Source organism: Gymnodraco acuticeps, unplaced genomic scaffold, assembly GCF_902827175.1.
Source record: "Gymnodraco acuticeps unplaced genomic scaffold, fGymAcu1.1, whole genome shotgun sequence".
In the NCBI taxonomy this organism is placed as follows: domain Eukaryota; kingdom Metazoa; phylum Chordata; class Actinopteri; order Perciformes; family Bathydraconidae; genus Gymnodraco; species Gymnodraco acuticeps.
The window spans coordinates 567,586-586,702 of NW_022989831.1; the positions used below are offsets into that span (position 1 = coordinate 567,586).

A 19,117-nucleotide genomic window follows, 5' to 3' on the forward strand; every position below is an offset into this window, starting at 1 on the left:
CAGGCACAGTGACATTGAATGGCCAGAGGGAGCCGTTGCCTGTGGTAACGGGGGACCTGGTTGTGCGAAGGGCCTCCTCTTCATTTCTCCTCATCCAGGCGTTTGGAGCCCAGCTGCTCTGGCACCTAGATGGACCTTTGGCCATCATTACCCTACAACCTGGCTTCGCAAATAAGGTGACCCTTAACCTAATATGGTTCTTTCAGTTGTGCCTCTCCCAAATTGGTTGAAACCGCATTTCTGATACTAAAAACATGTGCCAAAATGGTGTATTCAAGGTGCGCGGCCTATGTGGAACGCTGACCTGGAACCAGCATGATGACTTCACCACCCCAGAGGGAGATGTGGAGAACAGTGTGTCATTGTTTGCGAGCAAATTCACGACAGAGCACTGCGCTCTACCAAAAGGAGCTCCACCTGACCCCTGCACCACATACACCCAGAGGAGACAGTACGCAGAGACAGTGTGCTCCGTCATACACAGCCCCGTCTTTCAGGTAGTTTGCAGTTGAGTGTTTTAAATCTCCTACTATCTCAGGAATTAGTTTATCTTCTGTCTTTATTCACACATGCCTTCTCTGATTTCGTAGGTGTGTCACGACGTGGTGGAGCGGGAGCCTTATTTCCGTCTCTGTCTGTTGGAGGTTTGTGGTTGCGTTCCACAGAGGGCCTGTCACTGCACCATCCTCACTGCCTACACCCGACACTGCGCCCAGGAGGGCGTCAACGTCCAGTGGCGGAATCACACTTTCTGCCGTAAGTGAGGAGGCTATTTTTTAAGTGCAGTGGTAGAGAACCTTTTACTGAAGTATAAATACTAATATTACGATCATGAATCAATCATGAAAATGTGCATATTAAGTTAAAGAAAAGTATAATAAGTATATAGTAAAAGTGTAGAGTAAAATGGGCTCTTTAGTGGTTATATTATTATCATTGATGGAGTATCATGTACATTGCAGTAGCTGAATGCAATTGACCCTATTATGTCTATTGTTTTGTATCATCCTCTGTAATTCCCTCGAAGCACAGGCAGACACAAGTGGCTTTCTAATAACGGGTTTATTCCTCCTAAAAGACTAAATATTGCACGCATGAAATATTACAACAAATAATAATTATTACACTTAGAAAATACATATTACAGTTAAATTATGAACATGTAAAGGCTAAACTTACATCCTCCTTATAGGATTTTAAATGTTTTATCTGCAAATTAATCAGTAACGAAAGTCAAAAAATGCTAAAAAAAGCATCTCAGACTTGGACTTACTGTACCTGAGTAAAAGTACTTAATGAAAAACAATATTCCAGGATGTCCACTATGGTTATGAGTTTGTAAAAGTGTCCAAAGTTGTTCTTGCAGATTAGAAAAATGTAACAATCTACAGTAATTTGAAGTTCCTCCTCTCCTGTTACCAGCTGTCCAGTGTTCGGGGGGGCAGGTGTACCAGGAATGTGGCCGTGCCTGTGGGGGCTGCTGTTCAGACAGCTGGAGCTGCGATGCCAGTGGGGGTGAGATGAGTCTTAAGATGTGTGTTCCTGGTTGCCAGTGCCCACAGGGACTAATGCAGGACCACCAGGGCCAGTGTGTGCCCATCACCATGTGCCCCTGTGTGCAAGGAGACGAGACATACCGGCCTGGGGCGATAATACAGAACAGCTGTAATACCTGGTATGTACTCCTGAACAACATGTGAATGGGATTCAAAATGTGTTCAAACCTGGGACTCCTTGGCCTAAATAATATCATTTTACTTTTAACTACACCATTTCTTGACTGAAACTGCTTGCCATACTTTTAACATATTCATAGAACCAGGTTTAATTGGAAAATATGATCAAATTTACATTAAAGAATGAATAAAAGTATAACCAAAACATAATTCTTGTAGCTGATATACTACTTATGATAAAGGCTAAATCAGTGCAAAAACAGTGACACAATTGCATAGATCATATTTTTACAGCACATATTTTTACAGCACATCATAAAAATAGTAGTAGTGATAAAGATCGGAGTAGTCAGCATGTTTCATTGTCAGTAGAGATGCAGCTATAATAAAATATTAGCAGCAAAGTTTCATGAATATTTTAATTGTACTTTTGAATGAGCTTTGATCCCATGGGGTGCGTAAATATTCTCAAATCAAGTGCTGATAAAGTCTTAAACCCCTGACATTTGTATTGAAGATCCAGTGAAGTCGGCTAGGCACTAACAAATCCAGAACTGTGTGTCTTTAAAGACAATGTGAAAGGTCAGGGGTCATTGTGACAGTGTGTGTTTGTGTGGTATAACTTTTCATTTGTGGATTTAAATGCATTGCCTTCTTAAGAAGTAATTTCAATTATGTTCTCCAGATACATCTATCGCTTTAACTACATTAAAAGTCTACAATTCCTAACTTTAACATGTACCTCTGCTTTAAGTAATTCATGCATTGCAGGGTAATATGTGCTAACAGTATAGGTATATAAGAGCATGTTATCCCACAGCGAGTCCCTTGTGGTGCAAGAGCCTCGATGAAATCCCTCTATGTTCCTGCTTCCTGATACAGGATAGGTTGATTTCATTGCATCTCTTCACTACATTACCACAATGATCATCGCTCTACTGGTTTGCGTAATTTCTAAATGACTGAGTCATAGCAGTAGAACTTTTCTCTCTGCCTGACTCATTTTCCTTGTGTTGAAACTGCTCTGATGTGTCTCTGCACTGATCATTGACCTGATCAATTGCTATGAGGAAATGGTACATTTGGATTTGATAATGATTACACTGATATAAAAAGGTGATGTACTGTACAGTGAATTGTTTTTCATCACACCTCATAGAAAACTGTGTTGGTGCCGTATAACATTTTACAGCTACTGTTGAGAGTTTAGTAGCTAAAAAGTGAAACTGTATCGACCCAACATAACCTAACATGCAGTTATCCCAATCTGTGTCATTTATGTATTGATGATATTTCAATACAACACGATTCTTGCTAATACATGGTCTTTCAATACGCATTTTAAACAAGCTTAGATGGCCTTTTATTACCACCTAATACAAACTAAATTAATTTGAGTCGATGTTTCTGCTCTCCCTTCACAGTGTGTGTGAGCAGGGGCAGTTTAACTGCACCCAGGAGCGCTGTGAGGAGGTGAACCAGTGTCCAGGCTCTCTGGTCTACTCTCCACGCTCCTGCCTCCTCACCTGCTCCAGCCTGGACCCTCCTGGCCAGCAGCAGGGGTCCAGTGTCGCATTGACGGGCTGCAGAGAGCCCCTCTCTGGCTGCGTCTGTCCCCAGGGAACTGTGCTACTAGTGGGTGAAAACTCAAATTACTTAAATGTGAAATATTAAGAATAGAGAACTATTCACATCAGACATTAAGACTATTCATAGCAGGCAGAGATAAGTGTAGGGATATCATCAACAATGGCTTTGTTACATTACAATGTTGCAGTAACCTATAGAGTGAGCTCCTCATAGTGCTTTGCTTGAAATTGCCTGGATTTATTTCGTTTTTTGCCACTTGGGGGCAGCATGGGCTTGAAACATACAGTATCACTAAATGACACAGTCAGTTACTTTAGAGCAACATTAGCATTATTGCTAGTTGCCAAATTCATCTGTTCGACTTTGGACAAGTAAGCTGACTGTGTATGTCTTAAGAGTTTTTGCTGAAAAGAGCTGCTGGAAATTATAGGAGGTGCACTGGAACAATGAAATCGTCGTTTGAAAACCAAAATAATGACAAGGAAAAAGATGCTAAAGCTGAAGGCGCTAGGTGCTAACGTTATCATTAACATTGCGCAGAACCTTCCACATTGTAGACTGTTACTAATTTCATTCACTGTTATTCGATAATAGTTGAAAGCAGTTTTAGGTGGTGGCATGTTCATATTGAGATAACTGTGTTGTTTTGAATGTTTTTATTTTATTTTATTTCATAAAGCTAAGCTATTGTTAGCTGTTACTAGCTTGGTTAAACATGGCTTACACATCCACATTCATGCTCTTCCTTTCAAGTAATTGTAATATTCTGTATTACAGTAATCAAATGATATATTAAGTTAAAACAAAAATATTGGTATTGTAGCTTAAATTTAAAACGTTCTGCTCCGGTTGTCTAATTTAACTATAAATTTGCCATAATTCCTCTTAAGCCCCACGGACCCGGTTCCGGGGCCGAAATCGCGTCATTTGCAGGAAACAACGTCTAAGGAACCTTCATATTTAATAAACTATGAATATTTTATATCCATATAACGGGAAAAAACTAATTTAACTGATCTTTTTCATGTAAAAAAAAAGAAAAAAACACACCATGCTAACAGTGAGCCTCTGAATTAGCCCCGAGCGAAAAATGCTAACCTATTACTGCCCGTCGAAAATCACTCCGAGCTCCCTTAATTACTTATCCTAGCTGCACATCCAACACATCGTTTATGATCATAAAGACACAGAATCTAACGGTGCCCACCTCAACACTGAAAGATACAAACTCGCGACGTTATCAACAAAAACGTACATCAAAACATGTGGCGCTAGGTAGCCTACAACGCTAACATGGCTTACCTTGGTTTTGTCTGGTCAAAACTGGTCTTCAATGGCATTAAAACGATAACAACGATGCTGTAGTTAATCCATAGGTTAATATCCAATGGGTCTGTGTCCCCTTTGAAATGTTCTGATAATCTAATTCCGTTTTAAAATATCAGAGCAGGCCATTCCTACGCTCTGTAGAAAGATTGAATGCACAAATACGCAATTTTTTTTAACATGAGTGTGTGTGGGACGATTTCCCTTCGATTCTATTGGCTCTAACGGTCAGAAAGAGATGTCACATGTCTAAATCGAAGAAGGGGGGCCAGAGATAAGGAAAATCCACCCAAATGGCCCCAGAAGAGGGTTTTTTTGGCTAAATCTGTCTAAAAAGGTCAAATATCACTTGTTTTGCATCAACTTGACACAGGGTACTTATTATATGTTGTACTTTGGATTCCTAAAGCTTTTAGTCTACTAACCCATCATCCAAGGTTAGTTTTCACTATAAGTACAACATATTTTTTTGGACGGACACTATAATTTACAGTTTTTTACCATGTTCAATCTGAATTGTCTTTAAAATAAAAAAACATATATCGATTCTGACTTTTCTACATCCAACTCACAGGTTTATCATTACTTTGAGAAAAAAGATTATTAATGTAACCCTTTTAGAAGGGAAGATATGGTCATTTGTTCTGGGAATGTCATTTTCGAGCCTGAAACATGAAAAACAGGCTTGGGGCTTAAGAGGAAAGAATGTGTATGTATTGCTGAAGGAATATTAATACAGCCAAATAAATATTTTTACTAGGGAAATTACATTTGTCTTCATGCAAATAGGAAATAAGTTGGAACCTTACCAAAGAGTCAGCTCTTTTATTGCACCGGTAAAAGTACTATAGAACACAATGGCCTACAACCCCATAAGAGTTTTCACTACTGTACACTTTTTTCTTTCTGGTCTAACTCAGGGTGATAAGTGTGTTCAGCCAGATGAGTGCCCATGTCACCATAATGGTCAACTTTATTACAGCAACGACACCATCACCAAAGATTGCAACACTTGGTAATGTATGCAGTTGTCTTATTGCAAAACATCCATTGAATATTTACTTATCTTAAACTCTACTTTATTAATTCCTTCAGTGTGTGTAAGGAACGCCGCTGGCACTGCAGCCAGTACGCCTGTGCCGGTGTGTGTGTGGCAACTGGTGACCCACACTATGTGACATTTGATGGCCGCTGTTACTCCTTCCTGGGTGACTGCCAGTACGTTCTGGCGAGGGAGACCAGCGGTTTGTTCAGTGTGATTGCAGAGAATGTGCCATGCGGCAGCACCGGGGTCACCTGCACAAAGTCAGTCACACTCAGCCTGGGAAATACTGTCATACATCTGCTGAGAGGTAAGGGGGTCTTTGGACACCACATTATGGGGTTTGATGCTCAAGTTAAGCCATCTTGTCTCTCTCCTTTAGGTAAAGCTGTGACAGTAAATGGGATGCCAGTTAGTCTACCAAAGTCTTATAGTGGCAGTGGTCTGACTTTGGAAAGAGTTGGCCTGTTTGTCTCCCTCTCCTCCCGACTGGGGGTCACTCTGCTATGGGATGGAGGTAGGAAACACAAACATTTGCCACTTTAAATAATCTGTCACAAAACCCTTTCTTGCTCAGTGTCAATGATCATTTATTTTTAGAATCGTTTTTTCTTCTTTTTGCTTATTCATTTATCCTTTTATTATTGGCAAAATATATAAATGGTCTATAAATGTTTGCATTTTTTCCATCAGTATCCATTATTGTTGATATTTATTGTCAAGACCAATCATTCTCATAGCATTGCTAAGATCATGTACTGTATGTGGCTTTAAATGCTGGTTAATTAACAAACCAGTGGTAATGTTGTTGTCATTCTACATGTTCTCTCCAGGTATGCGTGTGTATGTGCGCCTGGCCGCCCATCTGCGGGGTCGGGTCAGTGGCCTGTGTGGTAACTTTGATGGGGACACAGAGAATGACTTTACTACACGTCAGGGCATCATGGAGTCTACAGCCGAGCTGTTTGGTAACTCGTGGAAGGTCAGCCCCTCCTGCCCTGACGTCGCAGACCAGGACCTCAGAGACCCTTGTGCTGTGAGTTCAACCTGAACCTTTATTAATCCACGAGGGGGAAATTACTGATTTACATGGCGATTTGTCAATACATGAAACAAACTCCTCTCGTTTGCCTTTTTCAGCTGAACCCCCACAGGGTGACCTGGGCCAGGAAAAGGTGTGCAGTCCTGACTCAGGAGCTCTTCTCTAGGTGCCACCCTGAGGTGCCTTTCCAGCAGTATTATGACTGGTGTGTCTTTGATGCTTGTGGGTGAGTGAACGCACCGATCACCGACTGAGTATCTTAAACGTTTCTTTTAAAAATATATTATCTGTTTACATTATATGTGCTTATGCCAATGGGGTCGATAGAAAAAGCTTTTTTATCAGCATCTCTTGCACTGGTTTTACAAATGTTTTTCAAAACTTCCAGGACTGTGCACATTTTCTCAATGTATATGGGAATGTGTGTATGATAAGTAGGTCTGCCGGCTGATGGAAAATGTGTTGCTACAACCTCATGCTTTTGTGTACTAGCCTACATTACATAACCCTATTTATATATGCGTTAAATCCCTAAAAAACACAAATGCTTTAACAAAAGTAACAACAGTAACAGTAAAAGCAGAGCATAAAAAACAAAGCCTCTACAGTAGTATTAAAATACTCTACAGGGTTCAGTTGAATATTCATTATGTAAAGATATCTCCATCCTAAACATGTAGTTTCCTAATCACGTTGAATGTTCATATTTTACTCCATCATCATTTATTATTTGTTGTGTGTTTTAGCTGTGACTCAGGAGGGGACTGTGAGTGTCTCTGTACAGCCATTTCTGCCTATGCTGAAGAGTGCAACCATAAAGGGGTCTACATCCGCTGGAGGTCCCAGGAGCTCTGTCGTATGTCACACAATGCGCACACACGCTCACATCTTACTCCCGTCTTCATGTAACTTCATTTATTCTGAACTGGTCTTTTTATGATACTCGTATTGTTCCCCTCATTCCCTGCAGCTCTGCAGTGTGACAATGGGATGGTGTATGATCCCTGTGGTCCAGCCTGCTCTTCCTCATGTCCCACTGTTCAGCGGAGTCCTCACTCCCAGTGTGGCACTCTCTCCTGTGTGGAGGGGTGCTTCTGCCCTGCTGGCACGGTCCGACATGGTAAGCCACATTTACTAAAATTAGACAAATTATTAATGATCAGATTGATATGGATATTCATGCTCCCCAATCAACCATTGGACGTACATATATACGCAGAGCTGCTAACTCTTACACATTGACCAAGGAGAGATAGACACTTTCATACTCATGCCAAACATACATTTTCACACTCAATAAATACACATTAGAAATTAGAACCTTTCTAAATTCACTGGATTTACCATCAATTGGCAGTTTACAAAATTATACATTAACAGCTGATATTACATTAAAAGAGGTTATAGATGCAATAAATACGTTAAAAAATAACAAGTCTCGATGGATACCCTGCAGCAGGGGTTCCCAACCTTTTTTCCCAAGAGCCCCCCCAAATGACTCCTGTTGGAAGTTGTGCCTTTTTATGCCATTATTAGCTACAGTACTAACTTGAATTGTTATTCAAATTAATTAATCAATTTAAAAATATATATTTTATTGTAATGTAGAGACAAGGCTTTTAGCGACAATCATGTATTGCGGTACAATTATATGTAGCAAAAAAAAAGTCTAAATATGATATTTGGGCTCAAATCATCTGAGGCCTGGTGTACCCTCTGCACCCCCCAGGTTGGGAACCACTGCCCTGCAGAATGGTATAAGCTGTTTAGAGATTAAATGGCACCAATACTCCTGGCATCCTTCAATTGGACTCTCCAAAATAATAAGATGCCGCCATCATGGACTGAAGCAATCATATCAGTCATTCCAAAACCGGGAAGGGATAAGGAATTCTGTGGGAACTCTAGGCCTATTTCGATATTAAATGTAGACTACAAAATCTATACAACCATTATTTCTAAATGATTGAGTACCTTCATAGACGATTTAATAGAAGAAGACCAAACAGGATTTATGAGGGAACGTCAGACCCAGGACAATATCAGGAGGACACTGCATATAGTACAAGTAGAACAAGCAAAGAGGACAAAACAAGATACTTTATTGGTAAGCATAGACGCAGAAAAAGCATTCGATCGGGTGAATTGGGCTTTTTTGTATACAGTGTCAACCTCTTTTAATGTAATATCAGCTGTTAATGTATATACGAAAAACATGTATAACACTGTAACAAAACATGTGGAGAATACAGCAATCATCCAACAGATACTCAAATGTAAAGTTACCATGCTGGAGAGAATGTGAAACAGCAGAAGCAGATCATGCACATGTATTTTGGAAATGTCACAAAATAACAACGTTTTGGGGAATGGTTCATAGTACAAAAGATAATCGGCTATGATTTCCCCAAGAGTTTCATGATTCTTTATTTGGGTAATTTTACGGAAAATGATATACAACCGAGAGATAGATGTTTAGTTAAAGTGTTGTTGATAGCCGGCAAGAAAGCCATCACAAGGAAATGGGGTCAAGTGATATCCCTACCCAAGGACAATGGATGGAGATAGTAGAGGAAATCTACATAATGGAAAAACTGACACATCGGTTGAGACTAAGTCTACCAAACATGGAAGACCAGTGGAAAGGATGGACATTATACAGAGAAGAAGACAAACACATTGGACAAGATAATCCAGGAAACCATTGAGATTTAAACTCCCGACAAGGGCTCTTTTGGACAGTCGTTTTTATTTTTCATTTTTATTTCATTTTTGAGTTGCCCGTTGCGCTTTAACATGTGGATGCGAATTAAAATTGTATTTTTGTATGTCAAAGTGAAATGACAGTATGCACGTTTGGAATTCAGTGCAATTATTTTCAACAACAAAAAAAGTTAAAAATCAAACAAAACACATGTATAACTAATAATGTCATGACAAGAAAGGAGGGCACTGCAAAGTCAGCTACCTTTTTGATTTTTGATGCACGTCTGTTCATGCTTCACAGTACCGGTGTTAGGAAATGCCAAAAATAATCACAGATTCTTACAGATGATATATTAAAAAAGCACTGTTTAATATGTGATGTCAACCACATTTTATATGGTAATAAATGTTTCCACGGTAGGTGAGCTATGAGACATTTCATTTGCTGTCAGAGCACATTGCAGAATTACAGCTCAAATTACAATTTTATACATAAATAATTATTATAATACATATTTTCCTTTAGTAGTTTGCTTAGATTTCCAATGTAATCTTGTTTAGGACGACCCTGATTTTTGTCGTGTGAAGTTTAAAGTTAAATTACTGTAAAGATTTTGAGAAAGACCATAACCTGAAAATGAGCCCAAATTCTTTCTTCCCGTGCTACCCTCAGAACAAACTTGTTTGCCTTATAACTGTAAAAAGCTCTGAGAAAAGAAGAATTGTCAGTATGTTTTCTGCTCTACAGGGGACAGCTGTGTAGTTCCTGTTCAGTGTCCATGTGAGTGGGAGGGCTCCATGTTCCCACCTGGAACTACCGTCACTAAACACTGTCAGAACTGGTCAGTCAATCTAAAGCCTGAACACATCTCTTTTTGCTCCTTATAATTATCAAAATTGAAGTCAGAGTGGTGTATTGCCTTTGTGTGTCCAGTTCCTGTGAGGCTGGTGTGTGGCAGTGTAAGGGTGTGGCTTGCCCTCCTGTTCGCCCCCCTTGTCTGGAGTCAGAGTTTACCTGTGCTGGGGGGCGCTGCATCCCCTCCCAGTGGGTGTGTGACAACGAGAATGACTGTGGTGATGGTTCGGATGAGATCTGCCTGTCCACCTGCGCTCCAGAACAATTCCGCTGCACCAGCACGCCAAGGTGAATCCTAACTCACTTTACTTATAAACAAGCAAACTTGAATGTGTGGAGATAAGGACGTTTCATAACTAAGGAATCAAAATGATCTATTATAAATCAACCCTTAGTTTGTAGGTTAGACTTAGCATTTCTAACCAACACAAATATTTGCCCTTATGATAGCAGTGTTTGTGTTTTTAGCCTCCAAAAATATTGTTCCATAATATTGCTCACTTCAAATAAATAGACTTCTTAAATACATTTATAATTGTAAGAGGATGAATCCCATGTAAGCTAAACATTACATGCAAGCTACAACCCAGAATGTTAACGTGGTAATATGAAATGACATGATTCACATCAGCGTGTCAACATTTTTGAATTAGAATGAATTTCCTGTAGTGAATTAACCCCAACCTCTGCAGTGGACCCTGTTTGAACCAGGCTCTGCGATGTGATGGCCGCACAGACTGTGCTGACCAATCAGATGAGGAGTTCTGCGGACCCGCCACCCCCATGCCCCTGTGCCCACCGGGGGAGTTTCAGTGTGCTAATGGAAAGTGCCTTCCAGCCAGCCGTGTGTGTGATGGACGGCTGGACTGTGGTTTCGCTGATGGGTCTGATGAACAAGGTCATCTGTCACTTATCCAGCAATATTACCTATATTCTATACCTAACTGAAAACACTCACAACAACAACAACACTTTATCAAAAGTATTCCTTTAACAATTAAAGGATGTCTTGTTCCCTTTGTTTTTACATGTGTTGAACTGTTCTTGTGTTGTTCCAGACTGTGGTGTGGTGTGTGATGAGGGGGAGTTCCTGTGTGCTGGAGGACGTTGCATTCTTTACCTCCATCGATGTGACGGACACGATGACTGTGGGGACCTCAGTGATGAGAGGGGGTGTGTTTTCTGTTCTGCTGACCTTTGGTATTTGGGATAGTCAATGGCTAAGTGACATTTATTAATGTACTTTGCAGAGTTTATCCTGCTGAGTTTATGTAGCATACAATCTTGACACTTTCTATATTATAGTCTAGTTCAGTGATTCTCAAACTTTTTTCAATAATGTACCCCTTTGAAAATAAAATTCAGCCAAGTACCCCCTGATCAGCGCAAAAACAATTTGTTAGGGAAGAAATGGCTATATAAAGAGATACAGTACAGCGCTGCACCATCAGTGTCTGATTTATTAAAACAACAACAGTAACTGAGAAACACTTAAATGCTACATTTGAAATGTTTACAATCCATCACTAAATTCATGGAAAACCAATTTTAATATCATGCAATAACACTAAGACGACATTAGTTGCATTGAACTGATCTTTTTAATAAGTTGTACTTACAATTTAGTGAGAAACATGGGCTTGTGCTTCACTGAGGATCTTTGTCATTCTGACAGGGAGGCAAACTGCAGTTATTACACTTCGCGTTTTGAAATATGTGTAACTCTGTTAATATAAAACCCACACTGCTCAAACTTTTTTTTTTTTTTTTTCATTAACATAAAATTAATCTCACGTACCCCCTGCAGTACTCCAACGTACCCCTAGGGGTCCGCGTACCCCCATTTGAGAACCACTGGTCTAGTTAACCTCAACATACTGACATTTACATCAAATAAAGGAGAATTATTTGCAAATATTCCTCAGCTAATATTGGTCGCAACATATATTTTAGTCTTTATTTTAGTTTTCATTTTGAGCATCATTCCTCCATTAAATGATGGATTGCACTTGATGATGTCATCATAGTCAGAGATGGGGGAAGTAGTCAGATCTTCTACTTAAGTAAACGTAGAACTACCTGAGTGTAAGAATACTTAGAAGTTAAAGTCCTTAATTCAAAATGTTAATCAAGTAAAAGTTAAAAAGTATTAGCACCAAAATATACTTAAAGTACGAAAAGTAAAAGTATTGTGTTCATTATACACATTGGCACATTTCAGAATAAAATATATCATATATTTTGATTATAATTAACGGTGCATTAATGTTTTTATCAAAACTGGGAAAGTTGCAGCTAGTTTGAATTACTTTGCAAACTGTAGGGTAGTTTTTACATTTTATTCCATGTGTAACTAAAGTATTTTTTAAGGGTTGTTTATGTTTCACATCATGACTCCAAATTTGCAAAGAAACTAAAGGTATTTAATAAATGTAGTGGAGTAAAAGTACAGGATGTACCTCTGAAATGTAGTTGCAAAGTAGCAAAATGTTTGACTCAAGTAAAGTTCAAGCCCACAAAATGATACTTAAGCACAGTACTTTAGTAAATGTACTTAGTTACTTTACACAACTGATCATAATCTCATTTGTTTTGGCTTACTATAGGTGTGTGTGTGCACCGGGGGAGTTTCAGTGCCCTGGGGACCAGTGTGTCCCTGCAAACAGAGTGTGTGACGGACACACAGACTGCCCCTCTGGAACAGACGAAGCTGTCTGTCCAAGTAAAGGTAGAAATCACAACACAGCATTTAATTGACTGAGCTTTAAGTTTAATACACATTTGCCCATAGCCATCTCTCATTAGTGACCAAACCTCATCCTTTTTATGTGATTGGCAGTGACCTGTGCTCCTGACCAGTTTGCCTGCAGTGACGGTACATGTGTCACCACCACTAAGCTGTGTGATGGAACAACAGATTGTCCAGGTGGAGAGGATGAGAACAGAACCAACTGCCACACTGCAACACCGTCACCCTCACCTGTCACCATGCCAACTTCAGGTAACAGTCATGATTTAGGGATTTAGGAAGATTTTATTTTCAGTATTTAGAATTGTTCTTATACATCCCTGTTTTTCCAGCTTGTAGGTCCTATGAGTTCAGCTGTGCCACTGGTGGGCAGTGTGTGCCTCAGGCCTGGCGCTGTGATGGGGAAACAGACTGTATGGATGGCAGTGATGAGCAGCAGTGTACTACACCCTGTGGCTCTGGCCAGGTGCCCTGTCTGAGTGGGGACCAGTGTGTGGACTACCAGCAGCTCTGTGATGGGACCCCGAACTGCAGGGACGCCTCAGATGAGAGTATTGACAGCTGTGGTAAGTTAATGTAAAGTGATTCATCATCAGGCTAAAAAAAAAAAGGATTTCTCTTAAGACAATGAGGATAATTCTGTCCCTCTGCTAGGCTCTACTCGGATCCCTCCCTGTCCAGGCAGCTTTCTATGTGACAACCGGACCTGTGTGAACATGTCGCAGGTGTGCAACGGAGTTCCAGACTGTCCACGGGGCGAAGATGAGTTGGTGTGTGGTGAGTTCTCATGAGATAGGGGAGGACAAAGGTTAAAACCGGAGTGAATGGAAGAGATAAAGCATAAGACTTGACAAAATGTTCATTGTTGTGTTACAAATTGGAACACAGGGAATATAACTAAAAATAAAATGTTGAAGGTATGGAAGCATAGAGAGAAGAAGAAACAAAAGAAAATAACTTGAAGAGTGTTCATTCCGATCTGTCAGATTCATACAGATTAATTAGTTTGGTATGTTTAATTTTTTTTCGTTAGATAAAACTGTCTCACCAGTGCCCCCTGGCAGAGAGAACACCACTCTCACCTGTCCTGAATACACCTGTATGGATGGATCCTGTGTCCCCTTCAACATGGTACGTCTGAGACGACATCATATTCAACAAGAACAACTGAAACTTAATACTAAGTTGGTAGTAGGTAGGTGAAAGGTGACCTGGTAGTTAAAGATAAAATAGGGATATCATTCTATTTTGTTTAGAGGGACGACGTTAGAAAAAGTTTCAATTGCATTGCAGTGAATCCGAAAATTAGGACATTACATCCCTGAAAGGTTTAGCAATCGTTTTACATTTTCAGAAAGTTTGTAAAGTGATATATGGACAACTATCAAATTAAACAAAACAAGAATCAGTTGTGGTAGCCTTGTCTAATTAGCAAGGAAGTTGGTTGGCCATCACAGGCATACCATTTATTAAACATGAAAACATTTAGTCAAAGTCAACTTTATTGTCATTCTTTCAGTTTGTGTGTACAGAGAGATCAAAATACTGTTTCCCACAATCCCAACGAATAAAAAAATAATATATATATATACAAATATGTATACAAATATGTATATACATATTTATAAACACATACATAACTAGAGAATGCAATTCCTGAAGAAATTGCTAGTGGGAATGCTTTATGCTGAAAAGCTGACGCTAAACGATAGTTACGGCTGTAACTACGGTTCTATGAGTCCCGGATGACCACCAGAGGCGGTGCTTTAAGCACTGGATATGTCCATCGCGCGCATGCGCAGCTCGAGTACCAATAACAACAAAGTCAACTGTGACCCACGTGACACCGGCTATATCAGCCGGTGTCGTCAGAGGATCTGTTCCCAGAATCTTCTCACGAGCACACAAGAATTCTGAGTGACAGGGAACTCTGGCGGTCATCCGGGACTCATAGAACCGTAGTTATAGCCGTAACTATCGTTCTATTTCATCCCTACTGACCGCCAGAGGCGGTGCTTTAAGCACTGGATGACTTATACCAACAATGTCATGAAGAATCCAAGCCCTTGCTCACCACTGGAAACAGTGGAGCTCGGCAAAAGGACCACGCCCAAAGAATGGGGAGTGGCGACATTGACCTGATGACAACTGGAGAATGTGCCAGAAGACGCCCACGACGCCGCGGCGTAGATGGTCTCCAGGGGCACCACCCTCAGGGCAGCCCAAGATGTTGAGATGCTCCTTGTAGAGTGGCATCTCAGCCTGATGGCAGGGGGCGGCCACTGGCCCCGTAAGCCTGTGAGATGGTATCGACAACCCAGTGGGGCAGCCACTGGTTAGAGGGCATAACCTCCTTTAGTGCCGCCAGGGCAAAATCAAGAGTTACTCCTACTGCCGTATACAGGCAGTAGCCTTGATATACGCCCTTTGGGCACCCCCAGGGCACAGCAACTTCGACGTGCCGTACTCCTGAATGTCAAAGCGTGCCAGCTGGGCAGGCTGATTGAAGTGGGTTTGTGGAAGGACCCCGGGCCGGAATGCCACATTTGCCCAAAGGGCAACGCCTGAGAGTCCCACCTCGGGCATGTATTGTTTATGGAGAGGACATGCAACTCCCCGACTCGCTTCCCTGAGGCTATGGCAAGCAGAAATGCTGCCTTCGTGGGCAGCCACCTAAGCCCCACCTGGGCCAGGGGCTCGAAGGGAGGAGATGATAGGGCATCCGGCAACAAGGGCAGGTCCCAAGCCGGAGCCCTCGGAGTGCTAGGGGGACGCTGCCGTAAAGCCCCTCTCATAAAGAGGGACACCGACCTGTGGCACCCCGCCGTGGCGCTGTCGACCCGAACATGTCGGGCAGAAATCGCAGCCACATAAATTCAGAGTGGAGTGAGAACGTCCACTATCTAGAAGGGACTGTTGTCTAAGCAACAACGTACATGCTGTCCCCAAGGAACACGCACATTCTTGCCCCCCAGTTGGGGTAGAAAGTGCGTGAGTGCAAGCTGCACAGCCCGAAGCTCTAGCACGTTGACCTGGCGCGCACTCTCCTGGGCAGACCGCTGACCCTGAACGGTCCTGCCCTGCCGCACTGCACCCCACCCTGAGAGACATACACCTATGGTGATAGTCTCCTGGCGGGATGGGATGGCGCCCATGGGCACGCCCACTAGGAGATAGGCCCTGCCCCTCCAGCGTGACAGAGAGTGGAGGCAATGCTGCGACACCCTGACTTCCTTGTGCCTGTGCCACTTGGCGTCCAAGTGAAGGCTGTTCAGCCACATCTGCATGGGGCGCAACGACAGCGGGCCTAAGGACCCAGCGGCCGAGGCAGCTGCCAGTCTGCCCAAGGGCCGGAGGAACTGAATATAAGGCACCATCTTGCCCGGCCCACGTGGAAGTAGGCATCCCTCAAGTCCACGGTTGAGAACCACTCCACCTGTGCATATGCAGTGGTCAGCATATAGAATGGCAGCACCTTCGGGAATCTGTTGATTCCTCTGAGGTCCAAGATCGGGCGAAATCCGCCGACTTTCTTCCTCACGAGAAAGTACGCCGAGTAGAACCCCCTGGGCTAAGCAGAGGGTCTTACTGGCTTGATTGCGTCCTTGGACAGAAGGACGGACAACTCTTGGGCCAGAGCTAGGGCCCCTGCCGGATCGCTGACGACTGTCAATTAGACCCAGCCGAAGGCTAGGGGTCGGAGCTGCGGTCCGTACCCCTGGGTTAAGGTGAAAACCACCCAAGGGACGTCAACCGAAGGGGGGAGGGGGGACAGGCCCGCTAGCAGCCCCTACACCGGGCCCAGGCTGAAGGGCCAAGAGGCGACTTCATCATGCCCCTATCGGCATCTAGCCGATCCACTTTAGAGGACAGCCTGTTTCTAGTCCTTCTATTGGGGGGAGCACACATAGCCATCGCTCCCTCAAGTCGCCGGGAACGGCCCAATTGATCTGGAGGAGGATGTGACAAGGAGAGGTGTCTGTTGGCTGCTGCCAGACGTTCCACCTCAGTGATTCTAGCCACTCTGAGCGCCCGAGGCATGCAGCTACAGCTCATGCAGGCGTTTACCGTGAGAACCTCCCTCAGATGCTCACATTTTGTCCCCACTGACCGCCAGAGGCGGCCGAGGCAGGAGGGGCAGCGGTCGTGGCCGTCCTCGGGCTCAAAAGAAGCCATACAGGCGCTACATGAATGAGCCATTCTGTAGGTAGCCAGATGCAGCGTAGCCGGGAGCGGGTGCGGGAACACAGCCTTCACCAGCTACCTGCTTAATGGAAAGAGTAGAGCGTTGCTGCTACTCGCCGAACAGAAAGAGGGATGTAATTACACCCACGTTACCGGCAGAGGGAGCGGGAGTGAGAGCACTGCCTTCACCTGGTTGGATTAATAAACACGGCAGTTCAGCGTCTACCAGGAACGGGGGCGAGAACACTGCCGGCTGAGTTAGAGACGAATGCCAGATGCAGCATAACCGAGAGCGGGTGCGGGAACACAGCCTTCACCAGCTACCTGCTTAACTGAAAAACAGGGCAGTTCCGCGTTTACCAGGAGCGGGGGCGAGAACACTACCTTCACTGGTTGAGTTAGAGACGAATGCCAGATGCAGCGTAACCGGGAGCGGGTGCGGGAACACAGCCTTCACCAGCTACCTGCTTAACGGAAAGACAAGGCAGTTCAGCGCCTACTAGGAGCGGGGGCGAGAACACTGCCTTCACTGGTTGAGTTAGAGACGAATGCCAGATGCAGCGTAACCGGGAGCGGGTGCGGGAACACAGCCTTCACCAGCTACCTGCTTAACAGAAAAACAAGGCAGTTCAGCGTCAACCAGGAGCGGGGGCGAAAACACTGCCTTCACTGGTTGAGTTAGAGACGAATGCCAGATGCAGCATAACCGGGAGCGGGTGCGGGAACACAGCCTTCACTGGCTACCTGCTTAACGGAAAAGCGAGGCAGTTCAGCGTCTACCAGGAGCGGGGGCGAGAACTGCCTTCACTGGTTGAGTTAGAGACAAATGCAAGATGCATCGTAACCGGGAGCGGGTGCGGGAACACAGCCTTCACCGACTACCTGCTTAACGGAAAAACGAGGCAGTTTGGCATCTACCAGGAGCGGGGGCGAGAACTGCCTTCACTGGTTGAGTTAGAGACGAATGCCAGATGCAGCGTAACCGGGAGCGGGTGCGGGAACACAGCCTTCACCAGCTACCTGCTGAACGGGAAGAGTAGAGTGGTGCTACTACTCACCGAACAGAAAAGGGATGTAGCTACATCCGCATTACCGGTAGAGGGAGCGGGAGCGAGAGCACTGCCTTCACCTAGCTGGGTAAAATAAAGAAGCTTAACAGTACACGCAAGACGTTAGCCGAGCAGCTGCTGCTAACGATCAAGCGAGATCAAGTCAAATAACACACATGTTTAAGACCAGATAACTAGCTTCGAAAGAAGAGAACAGCACAGAGCCGTAATTACAGCAGTAACCATGGCCAGTGCTCACACGGCATATAACCGTAGTTACAGTAGTAACTATGGCCAGTACTTACACGGCTTAGAACCGTAGTTACAGTCGTAACTATGGCCAGAACTTACACAGCATAGAGCCGTAGTTACAGTAGTAACTCTGGCCAGTACTTGCACGGCTTGGAACCGTAGTTACAGTAGTAACTATGGCCAGTACTTACATGGCTTGGAACCGTAGTTACAGTAGTAACTATGACCAGTAATTGCACAGCATAGAGCCGTTTACGGTATTGACTATGGCCAGTACTTGCACGGCTTGGAACCGTAGTTACAGTAGTAACTATGGCTAGTACTTACGGCTTAAAACCGTAGTTACAGTAGTAACTATGGCCAGTACTTACACAGCATAGAGCCGTAGTTACGGTATTGACTATGGCCAGTACTTACACGGCTTGGAACCGTAGTTACAGTAGTAATTATGGCCAGTACTTACGGCTTAGAACCTTAGTTACAGTAGTAACTGTGGCCGGTGCCTAAAAGTGTCAGCCAAACGGCTGCCCACTAGATAATATAATTAATATACATTAAGGAGGATTAAATCCTCCTTAATGGCCACACATGCAGAGCACACAGCACACAGTGAAGATTGTTCTCTGCATATCGTCCTAGTGCTA

At 43.3% G+C, this 19,117-nt stretch overlaps 1 protein-coding gene across 5 annotated transcripts in view; it reads left to right on the forward strand.

Moving 5' to 3' along the window:
* The window catches only part of scospondin (subcommissural organ spondin), a 132,784-nt gene that overhangs the window by 23,289 nt on the left and 90,378 nt on the right, over positions 1–19,117 (forward strand). For all 5 annotated transcript variants that reach the window (XR_004570838.1, XM_034234658.1, XM_034234675.1 and 2 more), the window contains 21 exons: positions 4–176; positions 279–497; positions 591–756; positions 1,423–1,675; positions 3,101–3,311; positions 5,513–5,607; positions 5,688–5,944; positions 6,017–6,151; positions 6,468–6,670; positions 6,775–6,902; positions 7,423–7,532; positions 7,647–7,796; positions 10,131–10,224; positions 10,317–10,526; positions 10,931–11,136; positions 11,297–11,411; positions 12,845–12,966; positions 13,078–13,239; positions 13,320–13,553; positions 13,642–13,764; positions 14,021–14,118. Coding sequence is in view for 4 of the 5 variants with exons in the window: in XM_034234658.1 (XP_034090549.1) it covers positions 4–176; positions 279–497; positions 591–756; positions 1,423–1,675; positions 3,101–3,311; positions 5,513–5,607; positions 5,688–5,944; positions 6,017–6,151; positions 6,468–6,670; positions 6,775–6,902; positions 7,423–7,532; positions 7,647–7,796; positions 10,131–10,224; positions 10,317–10,526; positions 10,931–11,136; positions 11,297–11,411; positions 12,845–12,966; positions 13,078–13,239; positions 13,320–13,553; positions 13,642–13,764; positions 14,021–14,118 (3,464 nt within the window). In the remaining variant the exon portion in view is untranslated. The remainder of the gene's footprint in view (positions 1–3; positions 177–278; positions 498–590; positions 757–1,422; positions 1,676–3,100; positions 3,312–5,512; positions 5,608–5,687; positions 5,945–6,016; positions 6,152–6,467; positions 6,671–6,774; positions 6,903–7,422; positions 7,533–7,646; positions 7,797–10,130; positions 10,225–10,316; positions 10,527–10,930; positions 11,137–11,296; positions 11,412–12,844; positions 12,967–13,077; positions 13,240–13,319; positions 13,554–13,641; positions 13,765–14,020; positions 14,119–19,117) is intronic.